This window comes from Micromys minutus (genome assembly GCF_963924665.1).
Source record: "Micromys minutus genome assembly, chromosome: 1".
Classification (NCBI taxonomy): domain Eukaryota; kingdom Metazoa; phylum Chordata; class Mammalia; order Rodentia; family Muridae; genus Micromys; species Micromys minutus.
This window is the reverse complement of record NC_137969.1, coordinates 28,126,386-28,151,954: the sequence shown is the minus strand read 5'-3', so window position 1 is coordinate 28,151,954 and position 25,569 is coordinate 28,126,386. Positions and strand designations below refer to the sequence as shown.

Genomic DNA, 25,569 nt, shown 5'->3' with positions numbered 1-25,569 from the left:
GGCTCCACGAGAGGCTCTCCACAACTCGGGAAGCCGAGGTCACCGGGGCGTCTCTTCTGACGAGGAAAGAAGGCCCCGAGTATCTGCGCGCACTTTGATGGGAGCCGGGTCTAGGTCTTTTAAGGCTCGCACGCTGTACACAGAGCGGACAGGACGAGCGCAGGTCCGGTGGGGTGGGGCCGAGCTGCGCGCGACCCTCGGCGCGCTCCGGGAAGCTGGCCCAAGCGACCGCTCTGGTCACCGCGGCCGCGGGCTCTATGACACCGCTCTGGCTGGCGGAACAGGGAGGAGTCGACGGAGAAGGCGGAGCCCGCCGGGCATCGAGCGCGTCGGCGCGGACTTCTCGCGGAGCCGTGTCGCGAGAATTAGCAAGTCTCGCGCATGCGCGCTGCAGCGGCGGCCACCGGCGGGGCCGGCGCGTGGAGGGGGAATCTAGCTAGTGTGAAGGCCAGTGCGGCTTCGAGCACCCGCCACCATGAGCGGAACCTTAGCGAAGATCGCGGAGATCGAAGCCGAGGTAAAGGGCACAGTTGGCGCTTCCCTCCCGGCCCGAGCATCACTTCTGCGGCGGTGTTCCCTCCACGGCGTCAGGGCCTGGTTTCCATCCCAGTTCCACCAACTCCCATCGCTCCCTCAATCTAAGCCTGCACTACCTCAGCCCCTTACCCATGCAGCCGCCCTCCCTGGTCTCCTCTTCGGCCCAGGCTTCTCAGGTTCCATCAATCAGCTCCTCCTGCTCTGCCTCTCACACCCCACACCCAGTCCTTGGCTGATACTCCGGTTTTTGGCGCATGTCTCGACATCATTTCTGTTTTTTTTTTTTTTTTTTTCTTTTCTCTGAGCCACACAACTTCTGTCTCAGACTCCGTGACCTGATCACGTATTATAAGCTCTTGCTTGTCCATAATAAGGTTATTCCTTGCCTACTCGCCACCGATGATCCCCCTTTTGCACGTCATTAGTGTGGCGGTAAGATCTGGAAGTAAATTGATTGTAACTGGACAGTGTGTCATCCCTGAGAAGTTCAGGGCTTTTTAAAGCAGTACAGTTGTGTCCTTTTAGATCAGGTACGGTAGAAAAAGCTGAACAGAAGGATTTTAATTTCATCCGTGGATAGGAATTGGAATGACCGTGGGTCCTGTCACTTTTGGCCTCATTTGTTTCTTCTGTAGTGAAGAAAGTGAACTGGATGGTTGGGAGAGGGAATTCAGAGTTTATTTTTATGTTTCTTGTGTGTGTGTGTGTGTGAGAGAGAGAGAGAGAGAGAATCAGTCATGGTTTCTGGGATTGTGTTTAGGTCTTCAAGTTTGACAGCAAGTCCACTTATTCTTTGAGTCTAAATGGCCATGGAATTTTTTCCTCTTTCCTTTCCTCCCTCTCTTTTGTTAGGAGACAGGGTCTTGATACATACATATTTCTGGAGTTATACACAATGAGTAGGTTGGCTGGCCTTGAACTCAAATCTGCTTCTGCCTCCAGAGTGCTGGCATTAGGCAGACTTGGAGTTTTCTTTTTAAAAAATACTTAGGTGGGGTCTAGAGAGATGGCTCAGCGATTAAGAGCACTAACTTTATTTCCCGAGGTCCTGAGTTCAGTTCCCAGCAACCACATGGTGGCTCACAACCATCTGTAATGTGATCAGGTGCCCCCTTCTGGTGTGTCTGAAGACAGCAACAGTGTACTCACATACATAAGATAAATAAATAAATAATTAAAAAATACTTAGGTGGGGCTCAGGTGGCAGAGGCAGGTGGAATACTATGAGTTGGATGGCAGCCTGGTTTACATAGAGCGTCTAGGATAGTCAAAGCTACCTAAAGAGACCGTGTCTTAAGAAATTAAAATGGTTACACTGATATTAGTAGGAACTCGAAAACTGAAACAATGTTCCCAGCTTTTTAGGAGCATTCAGGATTTTTTTCCTGAAATGCTGCAGGTTTTATGGCTGTGATTCTTCCCTTATAGATGGCTCGGACTCAGAAGAACAAAGCTACAGCACATCATCTTGGACTGCTTAAGGCTCGCCTTGCTAAGCTTCGAAGAGAACTCATCACCCCAAAAGGTGGAGGCGGTGGTGGGCCAGGAGAAGGTTTGTAGTTCCATTTAATGTGTGTGTATATATAATATGTGTATGTGGTTTCTATTAAGCTTATACAAATATCTAATGTGTGTGTTGTATGTTCATATAACCATAGGAATTTTTTGTTTTTCCCTTCAAGATAGGGTCTCACTATATACCTCTTATCCTGGAACTTACCATATAGTGTAGGCTAGCCTCAAACTCAAAGAGATCCGTTTGCCTCCCAAGTGCCGGGATTAAAAGTGCACACTACTGTGCCTGGCTTCTTTGTGTGTTTATGTGCTTAGGAAGACCAGATGTTGCTACTTTATTTATCTCCTCCCCCCTTTTTTTTATTGAGGTAGGGTCTTACTGATCCTGAAACTCACCAGTTCAAATAGACTAGCGATGCTGGTGCTGCTGTTGCTAGGCCTTTCTTTACCTGTGGTGCTGGGAATCCAGTCAGGTCCTTGTGCTTGTGTGGCAGGAACACTGATTACTGAGCCATCTCCTAGCCCCATTATTTTTAAACATTAAAAATTTTATTTATCTTACATGTGTAATTAATTTTTATTTTATTTTATTTTATTTTATTTATTTTTTTGAGACAGGGTTTTTTAGTCTAACCAGCCCTGTTTTTTCTGGATTCCTTTGGTAGACGAGGGTGGCCTTTAACTCAAAAAAGTATGCCAGGCTCTGCCACCCAAGTGCAGGGATTAAAGGTGTGCTACCACCACATCAGGCTGTAATTGATGTTTTTAGTTGGACAGTGGTGGCCAGTAGTAAGAACTAGAGGGTAGAGGAAGAAACCTGACATCAACCTCTAGGCTACACACACACACATAAACACACACACACACACACACACACAAAACACACACACACACACAAAACACACACACACACACACACACACACAATCTCAAAAGCTACTGACATACCTGGAATGAGGCTAGAGGATTGCTAATTCCAGCCTTGTCTTGTACCCTGGGCTATGTAAGCATAACCTGTTTCAAGAACTCTGATCACACCATTCCCAGAGATGGGATAGAATCTAGACTAGAGTAAAACACGGGACCCTAAATCTTTATCTTGTTCTTTGTGGTTTTGTTTTGTTGTTTGAGACACTCTTCACCTGTAGACAAGGCTGGTTTTAAACTCTCAGTGCTGTCTGCCTCTGCCTCCACAGTGCCGGGATTAAAGGTGTGTACCACTAATCCTGGCCTTATTTTTTTGATTTTTAATTTAGTATTTTAAATTTATGTATGTGCCAGGGATAGTGGTGTTTGTCATTGATTCCAGCGTGTAGTGGGCAGGACAGCCAGCAGGACAACCAGAGCTACATAGTAAGACCCTGTCTCAAGAAATAATTAAAAAAAAAAAAACCCAAAATAAAACAACTTTGTGTGTATATGTGGTTACTTGTTTGTGTGTACACCAGTGCTTTCAGGCTTTCAGAGTCCAGAAGAAGGAATAAAATCCCTTGGAACTGCACTTACAGCTGTGCATGCTAAGAACCAAGCCTTGGTACTTTGTAAGAGCAGCAAAGAACCATCTCCAACCCCTATGCTACTTTGTGTATGTGCTTTGCTTGTGTGTCTTTTTGTACCCTGTGTGAAGTGCCCCTGGAGGCCAGAAGCCCATATTGTATCCATCAGACCCCTTGAGACCAGAGTTACAGATTCTTGTTAGCTGTGATGTAAGTGCTAGAGATTGGGTCTGGTCCTCTGCAAGAGCAACCAGTGCTCCAGCCCCAGTGTTTTATGTTTGTTTATTTGTTTTTTAAAATATTTTATTTATTATATATAAGTACACCATATATATTCTCCCCCCCCCCACCTCTCTCTCCGGACACACTAGAAGAGGGCGTAAGATTTCATTACAGATGGTTGTGAGCCGCCATGTGGTTGCTGGGATTTGAACTCAGGACTCTGGAAGGGCAGTCAGTGCTCTTAATCACTGAGCCATCTCTCCAGCCCCCAGTGTTTTATATTTTTGAGAAAAGATTGCAGATATTCTAAGCTGGCCTCTAAGCTTGTTTTTCCTGATTTTTTTGCCTTCTAAGTTCTGTGATTACAGGCATGTACTACCATGCCTTGCTAACCTTTATCATCTTCTCTTCCTTTTCTTTTCTTTCTTCCTTTTTTTTTTTTTTTCTTTTTTTTCTTTTTTTGGAGACAGTGTTTCTCTGTGTAGCCCTGGCTGTCCTGGAACTCACTCTGTAGACCAGTCTGGCTTTGAACTCAGAGTCCCACTGCCTTTGCCTCCTGAGTGCTGGGGTCAAAGGCATGTGTTGCTACCATTTGGCAGATGAATTCTTTAGTAATCTTTGGGCCTTAAAAATTAAGCAAAACTGATAACTTAAGCGATAAAGGATTTCTTTGTTTTAGTCAAGTACTGCATTAAATTGAATTGTGAATTTTATGCTTGAAATTTAGGGGTAATTTAGAAAATTAGAAAAAGAGACCAACAACAGTATGAAAAGAATAAGATGAGGCATACTACTGCACCCAAAGATAACACCTGTGTTTTTGATGTTTCTTGACTGTTTTAGGTTTTGATGTGGCCAAGACAGGCGATGCTCGAATTGGGTTTGTGGGTTTTCCATCTGTAGGGAAGTCAACTCTGCTAAGTAACTTAGCAGGAGTATATTCTGAAGTAGCAGCCTACGAATTCACTACTTTGACCACAGTGCCTGGTGTCATCAGATATAAAGGTGCTAAGATCCAGGTGAGTAAGATTTTTCAGGCCAAAAAAGGGAAGAAATGCATTGTTTTTGTTCACTCAGGAAACATTTAATTAGTAGCCCACACAGTATGTTAGGTCTGTCTTTTTATTTAGTAGGCCCCTTCTCTCTTAACAGTTGCTACACTTAACACTAAAGTTATTAGCGTGAACTAAGGCCCATGAAAATATATGAAAAAAGGGTCTGCTTTTTCATCTGACAATAAGGAAAGAACATCTGAGACAGGACTTTATTCACAAAATGACTTTCAGAAGTGAATCTTTTTTCCGAAAAGGTCTTTAAAAAAGATTATTTATCTTTATTTCATGTTTGTTGCTGTTTTGCCTGAATTTATATCTATGTGAGGGTGTAGGAGCCCTTGGAACTGGAGTTACAGACAGTTGTGAGCTGCCATGTGGATGCTGAGAATTGAACTCAGAACCTCTGGAAGAACAGTCAGTGCTCTTAACTGCTGAGCCACCTCTCCAGCCCAAGAAAAGGTCTTATTATATAGTCAAGCCTTGAATTCCCAGGTTTGTCTTTGCTGTAGCCCGTGAAGTGCTAGAATTATAAGTGTGTGACACTACCCTTGGGTTGGTAGTGTCTTGAAGTTAAGAGTGTGTCCTAGTCATGGTTTCTATTGCTGTGATGGAATACCATGACCAATTGGAGAGGAAAGGGTTTACTAGGTTTACACTTTCACATTATAGCCTATTACTGAAGAAAAGTCAGGTCAGGAATCTGGAGGCAGTAGCTAATGTAGAGGTCATGGGTGGGTATTGTTTACTGGCTTGCTCAGCTTGCTTTCTTTTTTTATTTTAAATTATTTTATTTACATAGGTGTTTTGTGCATGTATGTTTGTGAGGTTGTTGGATCCTCTAGAACAGGAGTTACAGTTATAAGCCTACTGTGTGGGGAAGAGTAGCCAGATGAGCCAATCTCTCCAGCTTCCCAGCCTGCTTTCTTACAGAAGCCAAGACTGCCAGCCCAGGGATAGCACCACTTAAAATGGGCTGGACTCTCCTCCATCAGTCACTAAGAAAATGCCATACAGTTGGATCTTATGGAGGCATTTTCTCAATTGAGGTTTCTTTCAGATAATTCTAGGTTGTGTCAAGTTGGCCTAAGACTAGGCAGTACAATGTAGAATTTCACCAGCCAGAAAAGTAAAAATACATTCAACATGACTGTCACATGCTTTTAATTCCAGTACTCTGGAGGCAGAGGCCTTCAAGAACAGCCAAGGATGTGTAAGGAGACCCTGCCTCAAAAGAAAGAAAATAGTTTAAAAAAACAAAAACCCCCAGCTGTACTGGTACATGTGCTAACAATTTAAGCTTATCCCCAACTAGCTTACAGGTAAAGGAGACTCAGACTTTCGTTATTTTATTTGGTTTACAATTATTGGGAGGTCACCCCTAATCTACTTTGTTAACTGCTGGCCTGGCTGGCTCCCCAGTGGTGAATCCCAGATACTTGCTGCTTCTCCTGCCATGTGTTCATGGCTCCTCTTCCCTCATAGCAGCTTCTTCCTCTTTCCTTCTAGTCTCTCTTTCTCCCATGAGGCCATTCCTAACCCACTTACCTCTTATCTCTCTAGTAATTGGTGTAGCTAATTTTATTTAACCAATAGTTTTAAATCTAGGAATGAGGTTTACACAACAAATGCTTGTACATGCTTTCTATAGAGTTTAACATTACACTACATAGCAATAGACCAAACCTTAACAGGTGCTTCTTACTGTGATTTGTGTTGGGTAGGGATGATGGAAATGGTATCTGTAAAGGTAGGTTTGGGCTGAGTCCATAAAGGGCCTTTGTGTATCTGTTACAGAAGCAGAGTTTTATCCATATAAGACTTGAACATTTAAGTAATATATACTACCTTGTAAAAGCACTTGAGTTACAGTGTCTTGATTTTTTTTTTATGTTGTGCATGTGTGTGTTATATATGTGAACACAGGCTTGCACATGCCTTCCCCCCTTTTTCTTTCTCCCTCTCTCTCCATGTATGTGTGTCTGTGTATTCGTTGGTCAAGTTTACCTTGACAAATGCTTCTATCTGCTGAGGTAGTTCTCTGGCCTATATTTAAAATTTTTCTGTTTTAGTATAAAAACAATGGGTTTTATTCCTGCATGTCATATATTCTGTCGTTATACTCTGTTCTCTACCCCTGCCCTCTGTCCTGCTTTCATCTCCTTTCCTTTTTCTCCTTAGTTAACCCTAACTCCTTAAAAAAAAAAACTACATGTATTCTGTTGCCTTCTATTTTCCACTTCTTCCCATAATCCCCTTTCTCTGTTACTAGTTTTGTAACTTTCCTCATATTAAAAAACAAAACAAACAAACAAGCAAACAAAAAAAAAAAAAAAACACTAGATCTCATGTAACCAGGCTGGTCTCAGATTCAGTTTGTAGCTAATGATAACCTTGGAACTCCTGATTCTTCTGCCTTTATCTCGAGGTGCTTGATCATAGATAGGCCTTTACTATTATATCTGACATTAAAACATCTTCCCATCTTCCATGAATTATATAGTGCATATGCTTGAAGTTTGTTAGCTTATTTTTTTTTCCTGAGATGGTTTTCCTATGTATCCCTGGTTATTCTAAAACTCACTGTCTAGACCAGGCTGGTCTTGAATTTAGAGATCAGTCTGCCTTTGCCTCCTGAGTTCTGAGATGGTGTACACTACCAGCCCCTACAATGTTAACATCTGATATAACCGTAGAACATTTATCAGAAATAGATTAATATTGTTGTAACAATATGTATTAAACAGTAGTTCTTAATAGAATTATTTTTGACACCAGTGTCTTTGCACTTTGGAAGTTAGTCTTTTTTGAGAAAGGATCTCGTTTTTTGTTTTGTTTTTTGGCAAAGGTACTGCAGCAATTATGTTTTGTCTTAGTCCTTATCATGAGGTTTATGAGATCCATGTGCTTTAATTGATGTTGACTTTGTGTGTGTGTGTCTGTGTGTGTGTGTGTGCGCTCGCGAGCGCGCGCACTCGTGTGCATGCATGCTGTGTGTCTTTGTGCACTTACCTGTGTGTACATGTAAAGACCAGAGGTTGAGATCAGAATGTCTTTCTCTATTGCTTTCTACTTTAATTTTTTGAGACATAGTTTTTCCACTGAACTTGGAACTCATTGTTTTTGCTTTTGCTAGCCCTGGTTACCCCCTTGAGGTTATTACATGAGCTTCTGTCCTTGTTTCAATGTGGATTCTGGGGATCTGAACTCAAATCCTCCTGCCTTTTTTTTTTTTTTTTTTTTTTTTTTTAAAACTGTCAGATACTATAATCCACCAAGTCCCCATCTCTCAGCACTATTAACTTTGTTTTTGAGACAGATTTCTTCTATATAGCTCATCCTGGCTTTGAGATTCTGCCTTTACATCTATTGTGGGAGCTGCAGTTGGCTTGATGTTAATTTTTGTGAATTTATTAAGATGGTATTTTCAGAGCTTCCAAAGTTAGTAAATGTTTCAGGGGAAAATTACTTTGAAAAAAAAATCTGCATTCTAATTCTCAAGATTTTATTTTATTATTTGATTTATTTATGTGTTCGAGTATTTTTCCACATATGTGCTTGTGTACCATTTGTGTGTCTGTAGTCACAAGAGGGTGTTGGGATGCCCTTGAGTTACAGGTGATTGGGAGCAACCATGTGGGTGCTGGGAACTGAATCCCTGTCTTCTCAAAGACTTTGTTAGTGCTGAGCCATCTCTCCAACTGCTTAACTGTCTCTATATTTCAATGTTCATATATGTGTTTCAGAATCAAGCACATTCCTTAAACTTTCTCTGTTCTATTTTGGTATCTGTTCTGTGACTTTCAGTGCCTTCCTTTCTTTTTTCTTCCTTCCTTCCTTCCTTTCTTTCTTTCTTTTTTTTCCATTTTGTTAACTGGATTTCTAATGGAAGAGCTGCCCTCCACCCATTTATTCCATAATTTATATAAATGGTGGGTTATAGATAATTTTGTTTTATGCATTATAATTCAGTATTGTATATACTCACATTTTACCAGCTTTGACCATTAGAAAGTTTTTGTTTGTTTCATTTTATCTTTTTAGTTTTTCAAGACAGGGTTTCTCTGTGTGGCCTTGGCTGTCCTGGAACTCTGTGGTCTCAGTCATACAGGTAGCATAGAGATCATCTAGACTATTACACCTCTGGTCTGGTTGGGGGAGCTGGGAGAGCTACTGGCCATACAGATAATGCAGAAGTTACCTAGATTATTAGCCACCTCTGATCCTGCTTGTGTGAGCTTGGTATGGCCTGGTCCTTCTTACACAAGGACCACCTAGGCTCCTAGCTAGTCCTAGCCTTCGGGGCAGAAAGCAGGTTATCCTTCCTTTCCTTTGAAAAGACAACCCTGTGAGTGTAACATTTCTGGGTTCACTAGTGTTATCTGTAAGTTCAAGACCTTTGTGCTCCCAACACAAAGAAAGGTTGGATTTAGTTGTAATAAATTTTAGTATCAGAGGATTCTTATCAGTGTGATTGTTCTGTTCACAGTTATAACTGGGTGTTTTTTTCCCCCCACTCTTAATTTTGCAGCTTCTGGATCTTCCAGGTATTATTGAAGGTGCCAAGGATGGGAAAGGTAGAGGTCGTCAAGTCATTGCAGGTCAGTGATCTGGGGCTACCCTCCGAGGTATCACAGATAGCTTCTGTTGGATAATACTCTTTTAATTACCCAGTCCTGTGAATTCTGCCCAGTGCACATGTCATCTTCACTTTTTTCCAGCATGATTTCTATTCAGTAGAAACCCTTAATTTTGATTGTAAATTGTAGATTGTAACTGGCCTCTAATATTTTTGGACTTATTTTATATGAATTATTTATAAAGATTGCTTTGGCTGTGTATATATGTTTGTGTACTACGTGTATTCTTAGTGCCTGGGGAGGCCAGAAGAGGAGGTCCTATCCCCTTGAACTGGAGTTTATAAGGGCCTGCCACCATGCCCAGCATTTTTATTTATTTATTTTAATTTTTAAAAATTAAAAAAAAATATTTTGGTATCAGTTCTGGGGATTAAACTCAGGTCCTGATACTTTACTTACTGAACTATCTCCTCAACCTTGGAAGTTCTTATCCTTATCTTTTCTTAGGGTTTTGTTGTTGTTATTTATATTTATTTTTTGTGTGAGTGTTTTGTCTGCAGGAATGTGTAGCTTAGTGCCCATGGAAGTCATTGGATCACATGGAACTGGAACTATGGGTAGTTATGAGTGCAAGGAAACAAACCTAGGTTCTTGGCAAGAACAAGTGCTTTCAAACATTGAGTCATCTTTTCAGCCCTGGGACTTAATATTCTTAATATTTACAATACTTTTAGTTTCTGTGACAAAATATGTCCCCAAAAAGTTAAAGGAGAAAAGATTTATTTTGGTTTGATGTTTCAAGAGCTGTCCATCTATGTCAAGGAGGACCTAACTACATCTTATATTGGTCATGAGAAGAGGTGGAGGGACAGGAGGTACCAGTCTAATACACAAAAAGATACAACATTGTCATTGCCACCAATGATTACTAATTAGTATTACCAATGACTGTTGGTAAGGCTGTGAAGTACTTGGGAATTTTTATTCACTGCTAATGGGAATATAAACTATAGAAACACTTAAGTGACTGTTCAACTGTTTCTAATAATCAGTTTCACTGGTATTTATCTAGGAAAAATGAAAACTTACCCACAGAAAGACTTCTACATGACTGTTTATAGCAGACTCAAATTATACTTCCAAGTAAAAAATAATATGTATGTCCTTCCGTAGGTAAATAGCAGGTAATAGATTACTGTCAGAATAATCAGGCTGAGCCTGTCCTGATCTTTGTGCTGGGATTGCAGGTGTCTGCTGCTACAACTGTCTTGACTATCCTGTGTGATTAGATATCACTAAACCATCTGCTAAACAACTACAATTTGCTTTGTAAATTATAATTCAATAAGGTTGATTAGATTATGTTAATTGAGGGCTGAAGAAGTAACTCAGTGGTTAAGAGCACTGGCTGGTCTTGCAGAGGATCCAGGTTTGATTCTCAGCACCCATATGGCAGCTTACAGTCCTGTGTTTCCAGCTTCAGAGGATCTTCTGGTCTCTGGGAGGAGTGCTCAGGCAACACTCATAAACATTAAAAACAATGTAATTATTTTAGAGTTTGTACTTTCCAAAAATGTTTCTAAACTTATTTATAGTTTGTTATTTATTGTGTATCTTTCCTTTTTGATTGTCTTAATCATATATAAAAGATGGGCCAGTTTTCTGGGTGGTTGTCTGATGACTTTAAGACGTAACTGCAAATTGATAGCTAGTATAAATATTTGGAAATCTTAACCATTTTATTTGTATATAACAAAGAAAAAAACACCTCAGCCAGTGACTACAAACACTTATGTTTGAGTTTTAAATTCTATTTGAGGCTATATGTATTCAACTTAGGGTATCATTTTTACCTTCAGTGGCCCGAACGTGTAATTTGATCTTGATTGTTCTGGATGTCCTAAAACCCTTGGGACATAAGAAGATAATTGAAAATGAGTTGGAAGGCTTTGGGATTCGCCTGAACAGCAAACCCCCCAACATTGGCTTTAAGAAGAAAGACAAGGGAGGCATTAATCTCACAGCCACTGTAAGTGGGGAAGGCGACATGGGGCAGATCTACTGACTGAGGGGTTGGAGTGAAAAGTGCAGAAATGGATAATTTGGGAATTTTCTGGATTTTTTCTGCCTTTATTTAGATCATTTTGTGACCTTTTAATGACTGATAAGAAAGACAAGGTTAGGACAGGAGTTATTCTCAGATTTACTTTTTCAATTTTATTTCTTTTTTTTTTTGGTTCTCTACCTAGGGTGGGACAGACATTTGGAACAATATTTCTATGAATTAGTTGCCAATATCTTGTACTTTCATTTATTTATCATGACTTTATAAAGCACTAAGCAGAGGATTATTTTAAGCTCTAAACAGGGACAAAGGGAGGGAGGATGATGCAGAGGAAGGCACAAAGTAGTCATGGACTGTCGTTTTTGGGTAAGTGAATAGTCACTGAGGAAATAGTAGACTGAGAAGTTTAAGATAAAGAGTAAAATAGGGACAAGAGGAGGCTGGATTTGTCCCCTCCCCACACTGTTTTGTGCCTCTGGTTGGCCTCAAACTTAAAGTGTAGCTAAAAATTACTTTGAACTCCGGCTTTTCCGGCTTCTTCCTCTTGAGAGCTGGGGTGACAAGTGTGGCCCATCCTGCCTGGTTTATGGACTTTCTGGGAATCAAATTCAGGGTTTTGTGCATCTTACCCATATAAGCTTTCTATCAGCTTAACCTCCAGCCTCCTAGTCTTTGGGGCTTCCATTCTCTCTCTCTCTCTTCTTTCTCTCTCTTCTTTCTCTCTCTTCTCTCTCTCTCTCTCTCTCTCTCTCTCTCTCTCTCTGTCTCTCTCTCTCTCTCTCTCTGTCTCTCTCTCTCTCTGTCTGTCTCCTTCCCTCTCTGTCTGTCTGTCTCTCTCCCTCTCTCTGTCTGTCTCTGTCTGTCTGTCTGTCTGTCTGTCTGTCTCTCTCTCTCCCTCCCTCCTTCTCTCTCTCTGTCTGTCTCTCTCTCTCCCTCTCTCTGTCTGTCTCTGTCTGTCTGTCTGTTTCTCTCTCCCTCCCTCCCTCTCTCTCTCTGTCTGTCTGTCTCTCTCTCTCCCTCTCTCTGTCTGTCTCTGTCTGTCTGTCTGTCTGTCTGTTTCTCTCTCCCTCCCTCCCTCTCCCTGTCTCTCTCTCTCTCTCTCTCTGTCTCTCTCCCTCCCCCCCTCTCCCTCCCTCCCTCTCTTTCTCTCTCTCTCTCCCTCCCTCCCCCCTCCTCTCCCTCTCTCCCTCCCTTTCTCTCTCTGTCTCTGTCTGTCTCTCCCTTTCTCTCTCTGTCTCTGTCTGTCTGTCTGTCTGTCTGTCTGTCTCCCTCTCTCTCTCTCTCACCCTCTCTCCCTTTTTTTGGAGGAGGGATAGGGGGCAGACAGGGTTTCTCTGTGTAGTCCTAGAACCTGCTTTTTACACCAGGCTGGTCTTGAACTCATAGAGGTCAGCCTGCCTCTGCCTCTCTAGTGCTGGGATTAAAGGCCTGTGTCACCACATCTGGCTTTGGGGCTACCTTTCTAAGTGCACTGTTCAATGAAATATTCTCTGGGGTGGCCTGAGGGTGTCAACCAATTGCATATCCTCGGGAAGTTTGAAGTGCAAGTTCCTGTAATATAGATAGGAAGATCGAGTGAACAAGCCCTTGAACAGTAGCCAGGAACAGTAAAGGCCATTTATTATATTCTGACCTGTGCAGTAACTTTGACTCACTTGCATATTTTTGAATATTTTTAAAAGTTTTTATTCATTTTTATTTTATGTGTATGAATGTTTTGCCTCCATAATCTCACGTTTGTGTAGTGCACGAAGAGATCAAAAGAGGGTGTCTAACTCCCTGGAGTTCTTAACATGTGAGTTGCCATGCAGGAGCTGGGAGCTGAAACCAAATGTTATGCACGGGCAGCAAATGGTCTTAACTGCTGAGCCATCTCTTCAATCTCAACATTTATTTTTTATTTTGTATTGCTTGTGTGCCTGGTGCTAGCAGGGCAAATGGCGGTTTTTTAGTTGGCCTGGAAGTCTCTGGAGACCATATTGGTTTTGAAATCAAAAGAGTTCTGCTTCCCTCTGCCTGCTAATCTGGCTTGCATATGCTTGGCCCAGGGAGTGGCACTATTAGAAGGTGTGACCTTGTTGGAGGAAGTGTATCACTCAGGGGCTGGGCTTGGAGACACTTCTCCTAGCTGTCTGAGGATGCTCAGTCTATTCCTGGCTTTCTTTGGATGAAGATGTAGAACTCTCAGCTCCTCCTGCACCATGCCTGCCTGGATGCTGCCATGCTCTTGTCTTGGTGATAATGGACTGAACCTCTGAACCTGTAAGCCAGTCTCAATTAAATGTTGTTATTTATAAGACTTGCCTTGGTCATGGTGTCTGTTCATAGCAGTAGAATCCTAAGATAGTCATCTTTTTAAAAAAATTAATTTTACTTTGTGTGTATGTGGGTCGGCTTGTATGGTGTTGGGGAGTGGTCAAGTGGGTGTTTGTTTCGGTGGTCAGGGGAGAAATTACAGACATCAGTTTTCTCTTCCATCAGTGGGTCCTGATAATTGAATTCAGGGTGTCAGGCTTGGCAGCAAGTCCCTTTGCCTGTTGAGCATCTCATTCTGAAAACGTTTTCATTTTATTTCATTAAAATTTTTTTTGTGTATGTAGAGGGGTCTGGTGTTTGCTTGTGAGTTCAGGTGCCCAAGGAATCAAGATGGTGTCAGGCTCCCTAGAATTAAGTCACAGGTGTTTGAGAGCCACCCTAGGTGGATACTGTGAATGAACTGTGATTCTCTATAATAACAGCGAGTACCCTTAACTGCTGAGCCACCTCTCCAGCCCCCTGGTAACTTGTTAAAGCAGGACTGTAACAGGAGAAGAGTTAGGTGATTCTGAATGCAGCCAGTAGGGCTTAGAGCCTCACTGTGAATAAGGTGACTGCTTCTTTGAAGAACTGTGTCTTGTAGAACAGTAGTATAAGAGGTGAATTTTTTTTCTGAACTAGAGAAATGAGCTTTTATTGTGCATCTGCATTTTTATTATACATTTGCACTTTTTTTTTCTTACGAATTTGTAGTGCAAAGTAATGGCAAGCTTGGTGCAGTGGATTTGAGATTAACTAGACCCCAGTGCTTCTGTTAGTGACACCTATGTCAGATGTTCTAGACTGGAGATTAAGTTTGGTGAAAGCCAGAAGCCTAGCTGCTATTACTAAGGATATAAGCATAAATAGAAAAGAAGATTTAAGACAAGATCATTTAAGAGAAGGAAAACTGTTACTGAGACCAAATAAAGAAAATGTTTCTGGTAGAAGGTGATTGAGCAGTCTTATCAAATGCTGCAGTTTTGGTCAATGAATTAAGGTCTGAGAATTACCTGAGAGTTCAGATGTATATAAGTTTAAGCTTTAATCTTTCCCAAGAGATAGCTTGGGATATATTTTGTTATAATATTTGAATTTTTGAAGTCTTTGGATTAACTATAAACAAACTATATTAACAAAAGCTGTAGCTATTGTTAATAACTCTGTTAGGTGGCTTGAACAACAGGATTATCAAAGTGATTGTTAGGTTGATACTGAAATTAGGACTCTGTCCTAATGATCTGTTCTGATTATTTCCTTAAAGATGATGTCATCAGTTGTCATATCCTGAGATACTGAATATAGGACCTTAGTGTATGAATTACAGGGAATGGGCTAGGATACAGGACGCAGTTTACCACATTGCCCACCTAACTATGAATTTAGAAAGTTTTTTTAGTTATATTCTATAAATTACTCTCATCCAGGGCAATGTAATGAGTTCAAATTTTAGCTAAAAATTTCTAGGTGCAGGGCTGGATTGTAGCTCAGTAGGTAGGATGCTTACAGAGCCTTGGGTTTAACAGAGCATAGTGTTGCATGTCTGTGGTCCAAGTACTTGGGAGTTATAGTTGGGAGGATCAATATCATTCTTGGCTACTTGATGAATTTGATTCATTCCAAAAAAGAAAAGTGCATGGAGGCTGGGCATGGTGGTGCATGCCTTTAACTTCAGCACCCAGGCAGAGGATGGTTGACATTTGTAAGTTCCAGGCCAGCTAGAGCTATGTACTAAGACTGTCTTAAAAAGAAAAGGCCATGGTTCCCTGTCCTCCCTGATTTGTCATTGTTTACTCTGCAGTGCCCTCAGAGTGAGCTAGATGCTGAAACTGTGAAGAGCATTCTGGCGGAATATAAAATCCATAATGCTGATGTGACTTTGCGCAGTGATGCCACAGCTGATGACCTCATTGACGTGGTTGAAGGAAACAGGTACTTAGTGTTTTTTTGTGCTGAGTTTAAAGCTTTTGAGGGAAACAAACAATGGGTCCTGGATCTGGAAGATGTGGGTCAAGGCAACCCCAGCTGTGCCAACTTCTTCCAGATTCATTTACTTGCTGTGATCTGTGCTGTCTCTAGTTCTGTCAAGTAGTTGTTGAAGAGAGGGATCAATCTCTCTCCAATTGCCCAGTTGAGCGGTTGTTTAGGCCATCTTGAAGAAGTCAAGAGAGCGCCAAGATGTGCCTCTTCCATGCATCCTAACTGTATGTGGCTGAAACCTTGTTCTATGAAATACTATTGCTGTTAGCACTTGAGTAATTAAAACTACTCTGTTGAAGTTATTGCTAACATTTACAGAGAGTCTTGTTACTTCTTGTGTTTATATGAAGAATTTGATTTAACTGAAAACAAATGCTTTGGGCATTTTAAGTAGAGCAATTAAAATCTGAGAAGTTGCAACTTGCCTGATTACTAGTAGTCTTAGCTGTGATACTGATTGAATACTAGGGGTTTAACATTCCTAAATGATATACTTCAAAGATAAGTTTAGAGTTGAGAGATGGCTCAGTGGTTAAGAGCACTGACTGCTCTTCCAAAGGTCCTGAGTTCAATTCCCAGCAACCATATGGTGGCTCACAAGAATCTGTAATGAGATCTGATGTCCTCTTCTTTCTGGTGTGTCTGAAGACAGCTACAGTGTATGCATAAGTAAACTAAATAAGTATTTAAAAATAAATAAATAAATTTAAAAGCACGAATCTTTAAGAGGCAAGCAGAGCTTTTGGGTTGGAGGCCAGCCTGGTCTCAGATTGAGTTCTAGGAAAGCAAGGACTGCCTCAAAAAATAAGTTTAGTCTTTAAAAATTACCATGAGCTGGGGCCATAATTCAGTGACTTAATGCTAGCCCACAATGCTCAATGTTCTACTTTTATGTGTGTGTGCCTGTACCTGTGTGCAGTGCCTAAGGAAGCCAGAAGAGCGTCCACTGCAGGCCAGAGAGGGTCTACTGGCGTTACAGGCAGCAATGAGCTATGCATTCTGGGCAGTGGTGACCAAACTGAGGTCTGTGCAGGAGCACCAGCTCTTGACTGCTGAGCTCTCTCCAGCTCCTTGCATTCATTTTTGTAGAGAACTAAAAGAATATATTTACTATTATTTTGTGTGTGGGTAAGAAACAAATATTTTTGACTGAGTATGTGTATGATGGTTACACGTGGAGGTCAGAGGACAACTTTGTGGAGTTGGCTCTCCCTGTACCTTCAGTCCTAGGGATCAGACTCAGAATCAGGCTTGCCTGGGAGGTGTTTTTACCCTACTTCCTGTGAGCCGTGGTGATGAGTGCTTTAAGAGCCTCTGGTTTGGGCTTTGGTGAAGTCACTGTTCTGTTAGCGATCCAAGTTAATAACATTTCTTCTCCTTCCTTAGAGTTTATATTCCCTGTATCTATGTATTAAATAAGATTGATCAGATCTCCATTGAGGAGTTGGATATAATATATAAGGTGCCTCACTGTGTACCCATTTCTGCTCATCACCGCTGGAATTTTGATGACCTTTTGGAGAAGATCTGGGACTATCTGAAACTAGTGAGAATGTGAGTCTTAATGGTAACTTTTGGGGAATCTTTAATAAAATGGTTCTTTTCTGGAGCTCTTTTCTGGAAATTGAAGTAAAGACCTTCCTATAGACAGTTGGTCATGTTGAGGGCTCTGTCCTCAGATTGGAGGCCACCCTGGCCTGATCTCAGACTGATAGAGGGTTCGTTTATGCTTAGCTCATGTGCACATAAGGCAGCAACCCTTGTGTCTTCTCTGTTCTAGTTACACCAAACCCAAAGGCCAGTTACCTGATTACACATCTCCAGTAGTACTCCCTTATTCTAGGACCACAGTAGAAGATTTCTGCATGAAGATTCACAAAAATCTCATCAAAGAATTTAAATAGTAAGTATCATGGGCATGTGGTGCCTTCTTTTCTTAAAATTTTATTTATTTATTTATTTATTTATTTATTTATTTATTTATTTATTTATTGTTATGAGTAGTACACTGTCACTGTCTTTAGACACACCAGAAGAGGGCATCAGATCCAATTAGAGGTGCTTGGGAGCCACCATGTGGTTGCTGGGAGTTGAACTCAGGAGGTGCCTCCTTATCTTGTGAGTTATTGATTTCATTAATAATACTAATTCTTAGAGGAGGATTAAAGAAACCAGGTAACAAAAAGACTTCTGAAGGGATTTCTTGATTTCTATCTTTTTTTGTAAATTGACAAGACCTCACTATGTAGCACAGTCTGGAACTTGCTTTTTAGACCACACTGGCCTTGAGCTCACAGGTCTCAGAGGTCTGCCTACTTCTGCCTCCCAACAACTGGGGTTATAGGTGTGTACTAACATGACTGCCCTCTTATTTTTTTAACATGTATATATGTAACATTGTATGTATGTATGTATGTAACATAGTATGTATGTGTGTGTTTGTAGTATGCCTGCTTCAGTGCCTCAGTGTGATGCTGGGAATCAAACTTTTGTTCTCTGCAAGAGCAGTAATGCTCTCAACCACTTAGCCATCTCTCTTGCTCCCTCTCAATGTCTTCTGAGACGGGCTTTTCTATGTGTGTTCCTGGCTGTCCTGGAACTCACTCTGTAGACCAAGCTTGCCTTAAACTCGCAGAGATCCACCTGCCTCTGCCCCTGGAGTATTGGGATCAAAGGTGTGCCCTACAGTGGCCTTTCTCAGTATGCTCTTAAAACCATGCCTACCTAGTTGGAGCAAGAGGAGTTCCAGAAGCCTCTTCAACTCAGGAGTGTTTGGTGGGACATAGGTTTCTATCTTGCCCTCATTAATTCACCTTTTTGGCAGATATTATTAGTTTTGGTTTCTCTGTTTAACATCCCTGGTTGTCCTGGTACTCTCAAAGATTTACCTGCTTCTGCCTCCTGAGTGCTGGAGTTAAAAGTATCTTCCACTCCTGGTTCAGCCCGTTTGAACTTCAATTGGCTATGGAATGACAGCAGTCTCATGACCCAGTGTGCAACACTGCTCCAGAAAGTGGCTTTGAGTGTTTGTTTATTCTGATGTTTTTGGAAGAGGGCTCTTGTCCATTTCTAGTTCTGTGTATTTTAAGATCCAGAATGCTAAATTTGGTAAGTTTGGCACCTAGGCATTTAGGGCAGAAGCTAATTGTTCCTGCCAACTGACTATGACTCTTTATTCCTTTCCATACAGCGCTTTGGTCTGGGGTCTCTCTGTGAAACATAATCCTCAGAAAGTGGGTAAAGACCACACATTGGAAGATGAAGATGTCATTCAGATTGTGAAGAAGTGAAATCCTGTTCCCATCTGCTGGCTGACCACATTACCTTCCTTAGCCCCTTCTGATTTTGGCAGCTTCTGAATTGGGATACAGGGATGGATATGGAGACTTCCAAACTGAAACACCACTTTTTTTTTTTTTTTTTTTTTTTTTTCAGATAGGGTCTCGTGTATTTCAGGCTGGCTTTGAGCTCTCTGAAGCTGAGGCTTGCCTAGAATTCCTTGTTCATCACCTTCCATCTCCCAAGTGTTGGGCTTACTGCTGTGTACCTGTAACACCTCAGCAACATCACTTCCCTACTTTGGTGTCACTTCTATTGAATTGTATAAAAAATCTGGTGGGCCCGTTGGCCATGTGTCATTTGTTGTCAGATTTGTTGGATGAGGTGAATGAAAAAATGCCTTTCTGGTCATAGGGAACAGGGAGTAGAGAATGTGATGTGTGGTGTCCATTTGTCCCTTGGTGGTGTGCCATAATGACAGGCTTTCACCTGGGTTTGGCTTTCTGTCCTTTCAAGTGGTTCTTTCTCAGGACGCTGGAGAGGGGAAGGTATAATAGGTAAAGTTAAGTATGTATTTCCTTGGGTCCTGGTCTGTTTTGAGATTGTATAGTATACGGAGAGCAGTTGCGTGGACTGCTGGGGTTTGAGGTGGAACTATTCTAATCACCTAAAAATATTACTCAGGTTTTGTGTGCCTCAATTTCATCTTGTGATATAGGGACAGTGGGACAATAGCATTAACTTTTGAGGATTGCTGGTGAGTTTTGGAAGTTGCTTAGCAGTGTCAGGAACAGGAAATATTCACTGTATGGTGGTTCTTGTCACTCAGCCTGTTTTGAGTCAGCCTGTTTTTTTTTCCTTGAGATATGGTTTCTCTGTGCATCCTTGTATCGTTGCTGTCCTGGAACTCATTCTGTAGACCAGGCTGGCTCAAACTCAAGATCCTGCTTGTCTCTGCCTCCTGAGTGCTGGGATTAAAGGTGGGCGCCATCACTGCCTGGCTAGAAGATTATTTTAATGTGGTCTGAAGGGATAATAGAAGAGGCCTTGAGGAAAACAAGTTTGTAGGAGAGCTAACTTTGCTTCTGTCTTCAGAGGAGATGAGCTAGAGCCTTTAGAAGTCTGTGAGGAAAGCTGGGTGTACCACACGCTCTCCTTTGCTCAGGGTTCCGCCTGCCGCCCTAGAGCCAGCTCTTTTCTTTCTTAGGGTTTAACACTGTCTTTGGATTCAGGCAGGCCTCTCGAGCCTCAGAATAGACTGGCTTGTTGTTGGACAATGACTGATACAGGCAGGCTGTGGTTGGAAGCCTGTCCCCACACTACAGTGAAGAATTGGCTTTCAGAACTGTAGGATTATCAGTTAGGTTTCTTCCCCAGTGAAAGCCTAGATTTTAGATTTTTGGGAGTCCTCAGGCCAAGCAAGATTCACTTTGCACTTGAAGATGCTGAAAAGAGAAGTACAAATCCTATGCAAGGCCTCAGTGGTTCTGAAGAGGCCTTGAGTCCATTGTTTAGTGCCCTCTCCACTCCCCACCTCCCTGCCCAGCCACCAATCCCACAGGATTTGAGGAGCTTTACTTCAGACTGGTGTGGCAAATGCCTATAATTTTAGCATTCGGAAGGTGGAGGCAGAAGGGTTAGTAGTTCAAGATCATGCTTGATGGCCTTGACTTCATGAAATGCTATCTCCAGCTTGCCCCAAAATAAATGTTAATTTACCTTTGCCCTTCTTTGAGGCTTAGACATGATGGTTCTGAAGGGAAGATAAATTTGTGTGAGATACACTAGCTGGGAATGTGCTGCTAGTGGTTGGGATCTGAGTCAGGTGTTTCCACAGTTTTGGCCCTCTTCTCCAATAAATTGAAACTAAGGCCTCATATGGATTTGCACTAGAAGTTAGGTTTGGAGCAAAACAATAGTATAAATTATGGAAGCATACAGTGTCAAAGATTGTCTGCAGGCTGAGTGAGTGGGGGGTACTCAAGGATCCAAGGCTAGGTGTCTGGTGTCTAAAGAAAGGAAGGGTGGGTTACCAATGAGCAGATTTATTTATTTTATATATGTGAGTACACTGTTGCTGTCCTCAGAAACAGCAGAAGAGGGGGTCAGATCCTGTTATTGACTGTTGTGAGCCACCATGTGGTTGCTGGGAATTGAACTTGGGTCCTCTCAACTGTCTTACCTGACACCAGGGCCTTTTGTGAGGACATGATTATTGAGGGAGGCACAACTTCCGGCCGCCATCATGAGTACAGTGGTAATCATTGGACAGCTTGTGACTGGGGCCCTCCGGGATCTTAGGAGGTGGCTGGGCCACACAGTTGCAGCTTTGCCTGCAGGTCTTGCCCAGATGCCCAGTTCTGCAGCTTTTGGATAGTGTGAGTAGAGGACGCCATATTCCTTCCGCTCCCAGAGTTCTCTATTTTTAAAAAGTTTTAAGACAGGTCTCCATTGTCCTTGGTGGCCTGGAACTAGGTTGGTCTTGAACTCAAAGAGATGATCCTACTTCTGCCTCCTGAGTGCTAATTAAAGGTATGTGTCACCATGCTTGCCTTGTTGGTGTTTTCTGTTTATAGGTTCTACATTTTTCTATTGCATATGTCGATTACAAAATTACATCTCATTTTAGTCATCTGCATATCATTAATAGGCATAAGATGGTATATTAGATTTCCCCTAAACGTCACTTAGGAGGCAGTTTGTATTACTGTGTATGTACCCAGAAACAGTTAAGGCCAGGCCAGCCCTTCTATTCATATATAAAAAATGGTAATGCCCTTTAAGAGGAACTCTCTAGATTTATTACCACAGGCAAGCCATGTTACTGTTGAGCTATGGGAATGTGTGTAGCCTGTTGCTCATTTGAGAGCAGTTCTGTTTGGAGAGGTGTCAGTGCATAGTATATTTGGTATAGACTAGGCTGCCAAGTCCATTATGAGAAGACATGTATAACGAAAACCAAGTAGGGTCTCAGGTTAAACTCTTAGGCTGTTCTGCCTCAGGCTGCTGGAGAGTTGTACTCTTATTTATTCATTTATTCACTCATTCATTCTTTGGCTTGTGACAAAGTCACAGCTGGGTGGTAGTGGTACACACCATTAGTCCCAGCGTTCAGGAGGCAGAGGCAAGTGGTCCTGTGTTTGAGGCTAGCCTGGTCTACAGATAGAATGCTAGGACAGCCAGGGCTACATAGAGAAACCTGGTCTCTAAATAAATAAATAAACACCCCAAAAAAGCAACACCACCCCCACCCCCAAGGGTGGTGTGTGTGTGTGTGTGTCATCTGGCTGGAATTGAATTTAGAGATCCTGCTCCTAAATCCCAAGTGTACTTATTAAAGGCACAGTCTACCACATCCACTGAGGTATATATTCTTAGAGCCATTGACGACTTCTGAGGGCTAAGGAAGACTGGTGGTAGGAGTCTCATGACATGGAATGTATTTCCTGTTTTGTTTTCTTGGCTTTAGTATAGCTAAGCAGACCTACTATTCTGCATCACTCACTAGTTAGGATGCTAACTCATTTATGACCTTAATGATAGAAAAGGCGTTTTCACAGAAGTCATGGTGCTCCAGCGGCTTTCATTAGGTGAGAAACCAGGTTCTTATCTATTCTATTCACTACAGCTTGTTGGCATTTTGGGGCTGCTAGCACTCTTTGAAAATGAAAACATTTGCCAGAGCCTTGATCTGAATATCATACAGAGAGTATTTGCTCCAGACAGGGTCTTAAGTCTCTTAAATTGCTGAGAAAGGGAGAAGTGTTTAGTCCTATAAATTATGTCTCAGTTGTGTGTCCATCATTGACTAGCCTAGCCCATAAAATTGGCAAGTCCTGATCCCTGTATAATATTCCCATTTCTAATTTCTACTGTCTTCCAAAGGATTCCTGGTTCTTCAGCTTCTATTGGGAAGCATCACTTGCCGTCTTATTTTTGTTGTTTATTTTTTAACTTTGTGTGTGTTTTGGTTCTGTATATGTCTACATACCACATGTATGCTTGGTCACTGCAGAGTCCAGAAGAGGGTGTCAGATGCCCTGAGTTAATGACAGATATGAGCCATTGGGTGCTTGAAATGGAATCTGGGTTCTCTAGAACTGGCAGTGCTTCTCTCCTGTTTTTAGCTTTTTTTTTTAAGCTTTATAAAAAAAAAATCAAGATTTTATTTTCATGAATTAAGTGTTTACAAAAAAATTATACTTAAAAAATCTACAAGTTATATTTGTATAAACATGACGTTTGTTTCATTCTAAGTAATTTTCATTTTGTTTTTTTCTAAGTTTACTATGAAGAAAGTATTTCCCAGAAAAAACACTTAAAATGAATTAAGATAATCTTACATGGTCAAAATATGCAATATTTTCAATAAAAATACCTGATCTCTTTTAGCACAACATAAAAAGAGGGCCATGTAGGGTAGATACAATCTGGCTTTGTCACCCAGCAGTGAGTAAAAGTTTCTGTCACCTGGGTATGGTGACAACATAGGCCAGGAAAGTTCTACCCTTGAGCTACATCTCCAACCAAAAGTTGGTTTTAATTAAATTCTCCTAGACCTTTATTTCTATAGAATAAAGAATAAAAATTACCCCTACTATTATTTCCCCCTTCTTCCCTACCCACCTCTCCCAAGCAGAAGTACCCATAGCTTACTCTGCTGAGAAAAGCTTTGCTGCACACCCGGAATGAATTACTGTGTGCTCCCTGGACCTCGGCTTCATCCCTTCTGGAGTTTTCCTGGAGGTTATGAATCTTGTTTTTTTAAGGGAATTTCCCTGCTCCTGACTCATCTGTGCTGCAGACTGTCTCATCTTCAGCAAGACTAACCCGGCATACTGACCAAAACCACGAGCACCCCGCAGCAGGTAGCGACGCCTTCCGCCGACCAGCTTCCCACCTTCGTTCTGTTTTTTAGCTTTTCTTAAAGCTTTTAAACATCTTTCCAGTCCCAAATGCTTCTAAACTTAAGCGATACATACTAGATGACAACAAAGTTGCTCTCAAGACCCCTAACCCTCTGACACTCCAATCTTTGGCTGGCCTTGCTCTAGGTAATCCTGTGTTAAATTTATAGAGTAATTGGATTACATGTGTGAAGTACCAAACCTGGCTAAGGTTACCTATTTCTTTTTGCCCCAGGCATTTCTGTTTTTTCTGTAAGGTTCTTATCCTCTGAAGACTATGTATTCATTGTTTTGAGACTTAAGTTTCAGGTAGACATAGCTTGCCTTGAACCTCACTATATAGGGCTCACTTTTCTTCAGTTAGCTTCTTTACACATTTTTTACATTTTGTGTTTATGAACGCTCTCCTACATGTACACCCTGCCAGACAGGAGAATCTGATCCCTTTAGAGATGCACCAAAATGGAACTCAGGACCTCTGGAAGAACAGCCAGTTCTCTTAACCACAGCCATCTCTCCAGCTCTTCTATACACATTTAATATTCTTGTTGTCTTTGTGCTTCATTTTGCTGATTAGTGTTTGCCTTTGTCATATCTGTTCCACCAGCTTCAGCCTGAAGAGTAATTCTCTATTGGCAATTTGGCCTATTCTAGCCTTACCTTACTACCACTGTTGGCTCAGGACACAGGTAAGTGCACTAGTGTTCCTTTGCTGACAAGTGGGACTGCTTTTTCCAGATTCCCCTTGAAGCTGAGGAGTCACTGAAAGCATGACGGCATGTAATGAGTTTGGCAGTACCAGACTGCCCTGATTCACAGCCAGTGTAGAGCAAGCAGACTGAGCAGCTGAAGGATTATAATCAACATTGTCAAGACATGGGAGCCCCTGTAGTCAAATTCCAACAGAATACTATGAAATGGAGAATGGCTTATTTTAATCTTTACAATGGAATTAAAATAGCATTTATGTCCCTAAATACATAATCCAGTGAATGGGCAAATTAACTTGACCCTGGGAGTAAGTATAACAACAAAGGGACCAAAAAACCCTGCAATCAGTATACTATCCTTCAGATTGCTTTACATACAAACTCAAGTTGTAAGTAAAAAAGATTTTTATGTATGAGCATTCTGTCGCTGTCTTCAGACGCACCAGAAGAGAGCGACAGATCCCATTACAGATAGTTGTGAGCCACCATGTGGTTGCTGGGAATTGAACTCAGGACCAGAGCAGCCAGTGCTCTTAACCGCTGAGCCATCTCCAGCCTGTACGTAAAAATTGAGAGGATGTATCAGAGGCATTAAGAAATTAATGGTGGAGTTGGAGTCAGGCTGGATTAAGTAAGTTTCAGAGAAATTACCACATATGACTTCCCTAAAGGTCAGTTTGATTTTAAAAAGTGTGATACTGATTCCTTGATACTTACCACAAGCTACTTCCAGGGTTAGTCCAGCTTAATGCTATCAGAACTTTATATGCAGAAGAAATTCCAGAATTTCTAAGGTAAAAATTAAAATGTGAAAGAAAGGAATTCATTTAAACTGTCTTAGTTCATAGAGGAAATAAATACAGTACCAGTCATATTGTTCACACTCGTGACATATGCAACTTTTAATAAACCAAAAGAAAAAAATCCCAAA

The 25,569-nt window shown here is 41.5% G+C and overlaps 1 protein-coding gene across 1 annotated transcript; it reads left to right on the top strand.

The window, feature by feature from the left end:
• The first annotated feature begins 383 nt into the window (after window positions 1-383).
• DRG1 (developmentally regulated GTP binding protein 1) lies at window positions 384-21,562 on the top strand. The gene is made up of 9 exons (XM_080915068.1): window positions 384-517; window positions 1,966-2,089; window positions 4,614-4,789; window positions 9,354-9,423; window positions 11,262-11,431; window positions 15,564-15,694; window positions 17,129-17,296; window positions 17,523-17,645; window positions 18,933-21,562. The coding sequence occupies exons 1-9, from the start codon at window positions 476-478 to the stop codon at window positions 19,030-19,032; spliced, it is 1,104 nt and encodes a 367-aa protein (XP_080771194.1). The 5' UTR covers window positions 384-475; the 3' UTR covers window positions 19,033-21,562.
• Window positions 21,563-25,569: the final 4,007 nt, after the last annotated feature.

Bases quoted from the DNA above. Each gene is read 5' to 3' on its own strand.
- DRG1 (XM_080915068.1), top strand. From the start codon at position 476: ATGAGCGGAACCTTAGCGAAGATCGCGGAGATCGAAGCCGAG. The intron at 4,790-9,353 runs GTGAGTAAGATT...TTAATTTTGCAG, and splicing joins ATAAAGGTGCTAAGATCCAG to CTTCTGGATCTTCCAGGTAT. The intron at 17,646-18,932 runs GTAAGTATCATG...CTTTCCATACAG, and splicing joins CTCATCAAAGAATTTAAATA to CGCTTTGGTCTGGGGTCTCT.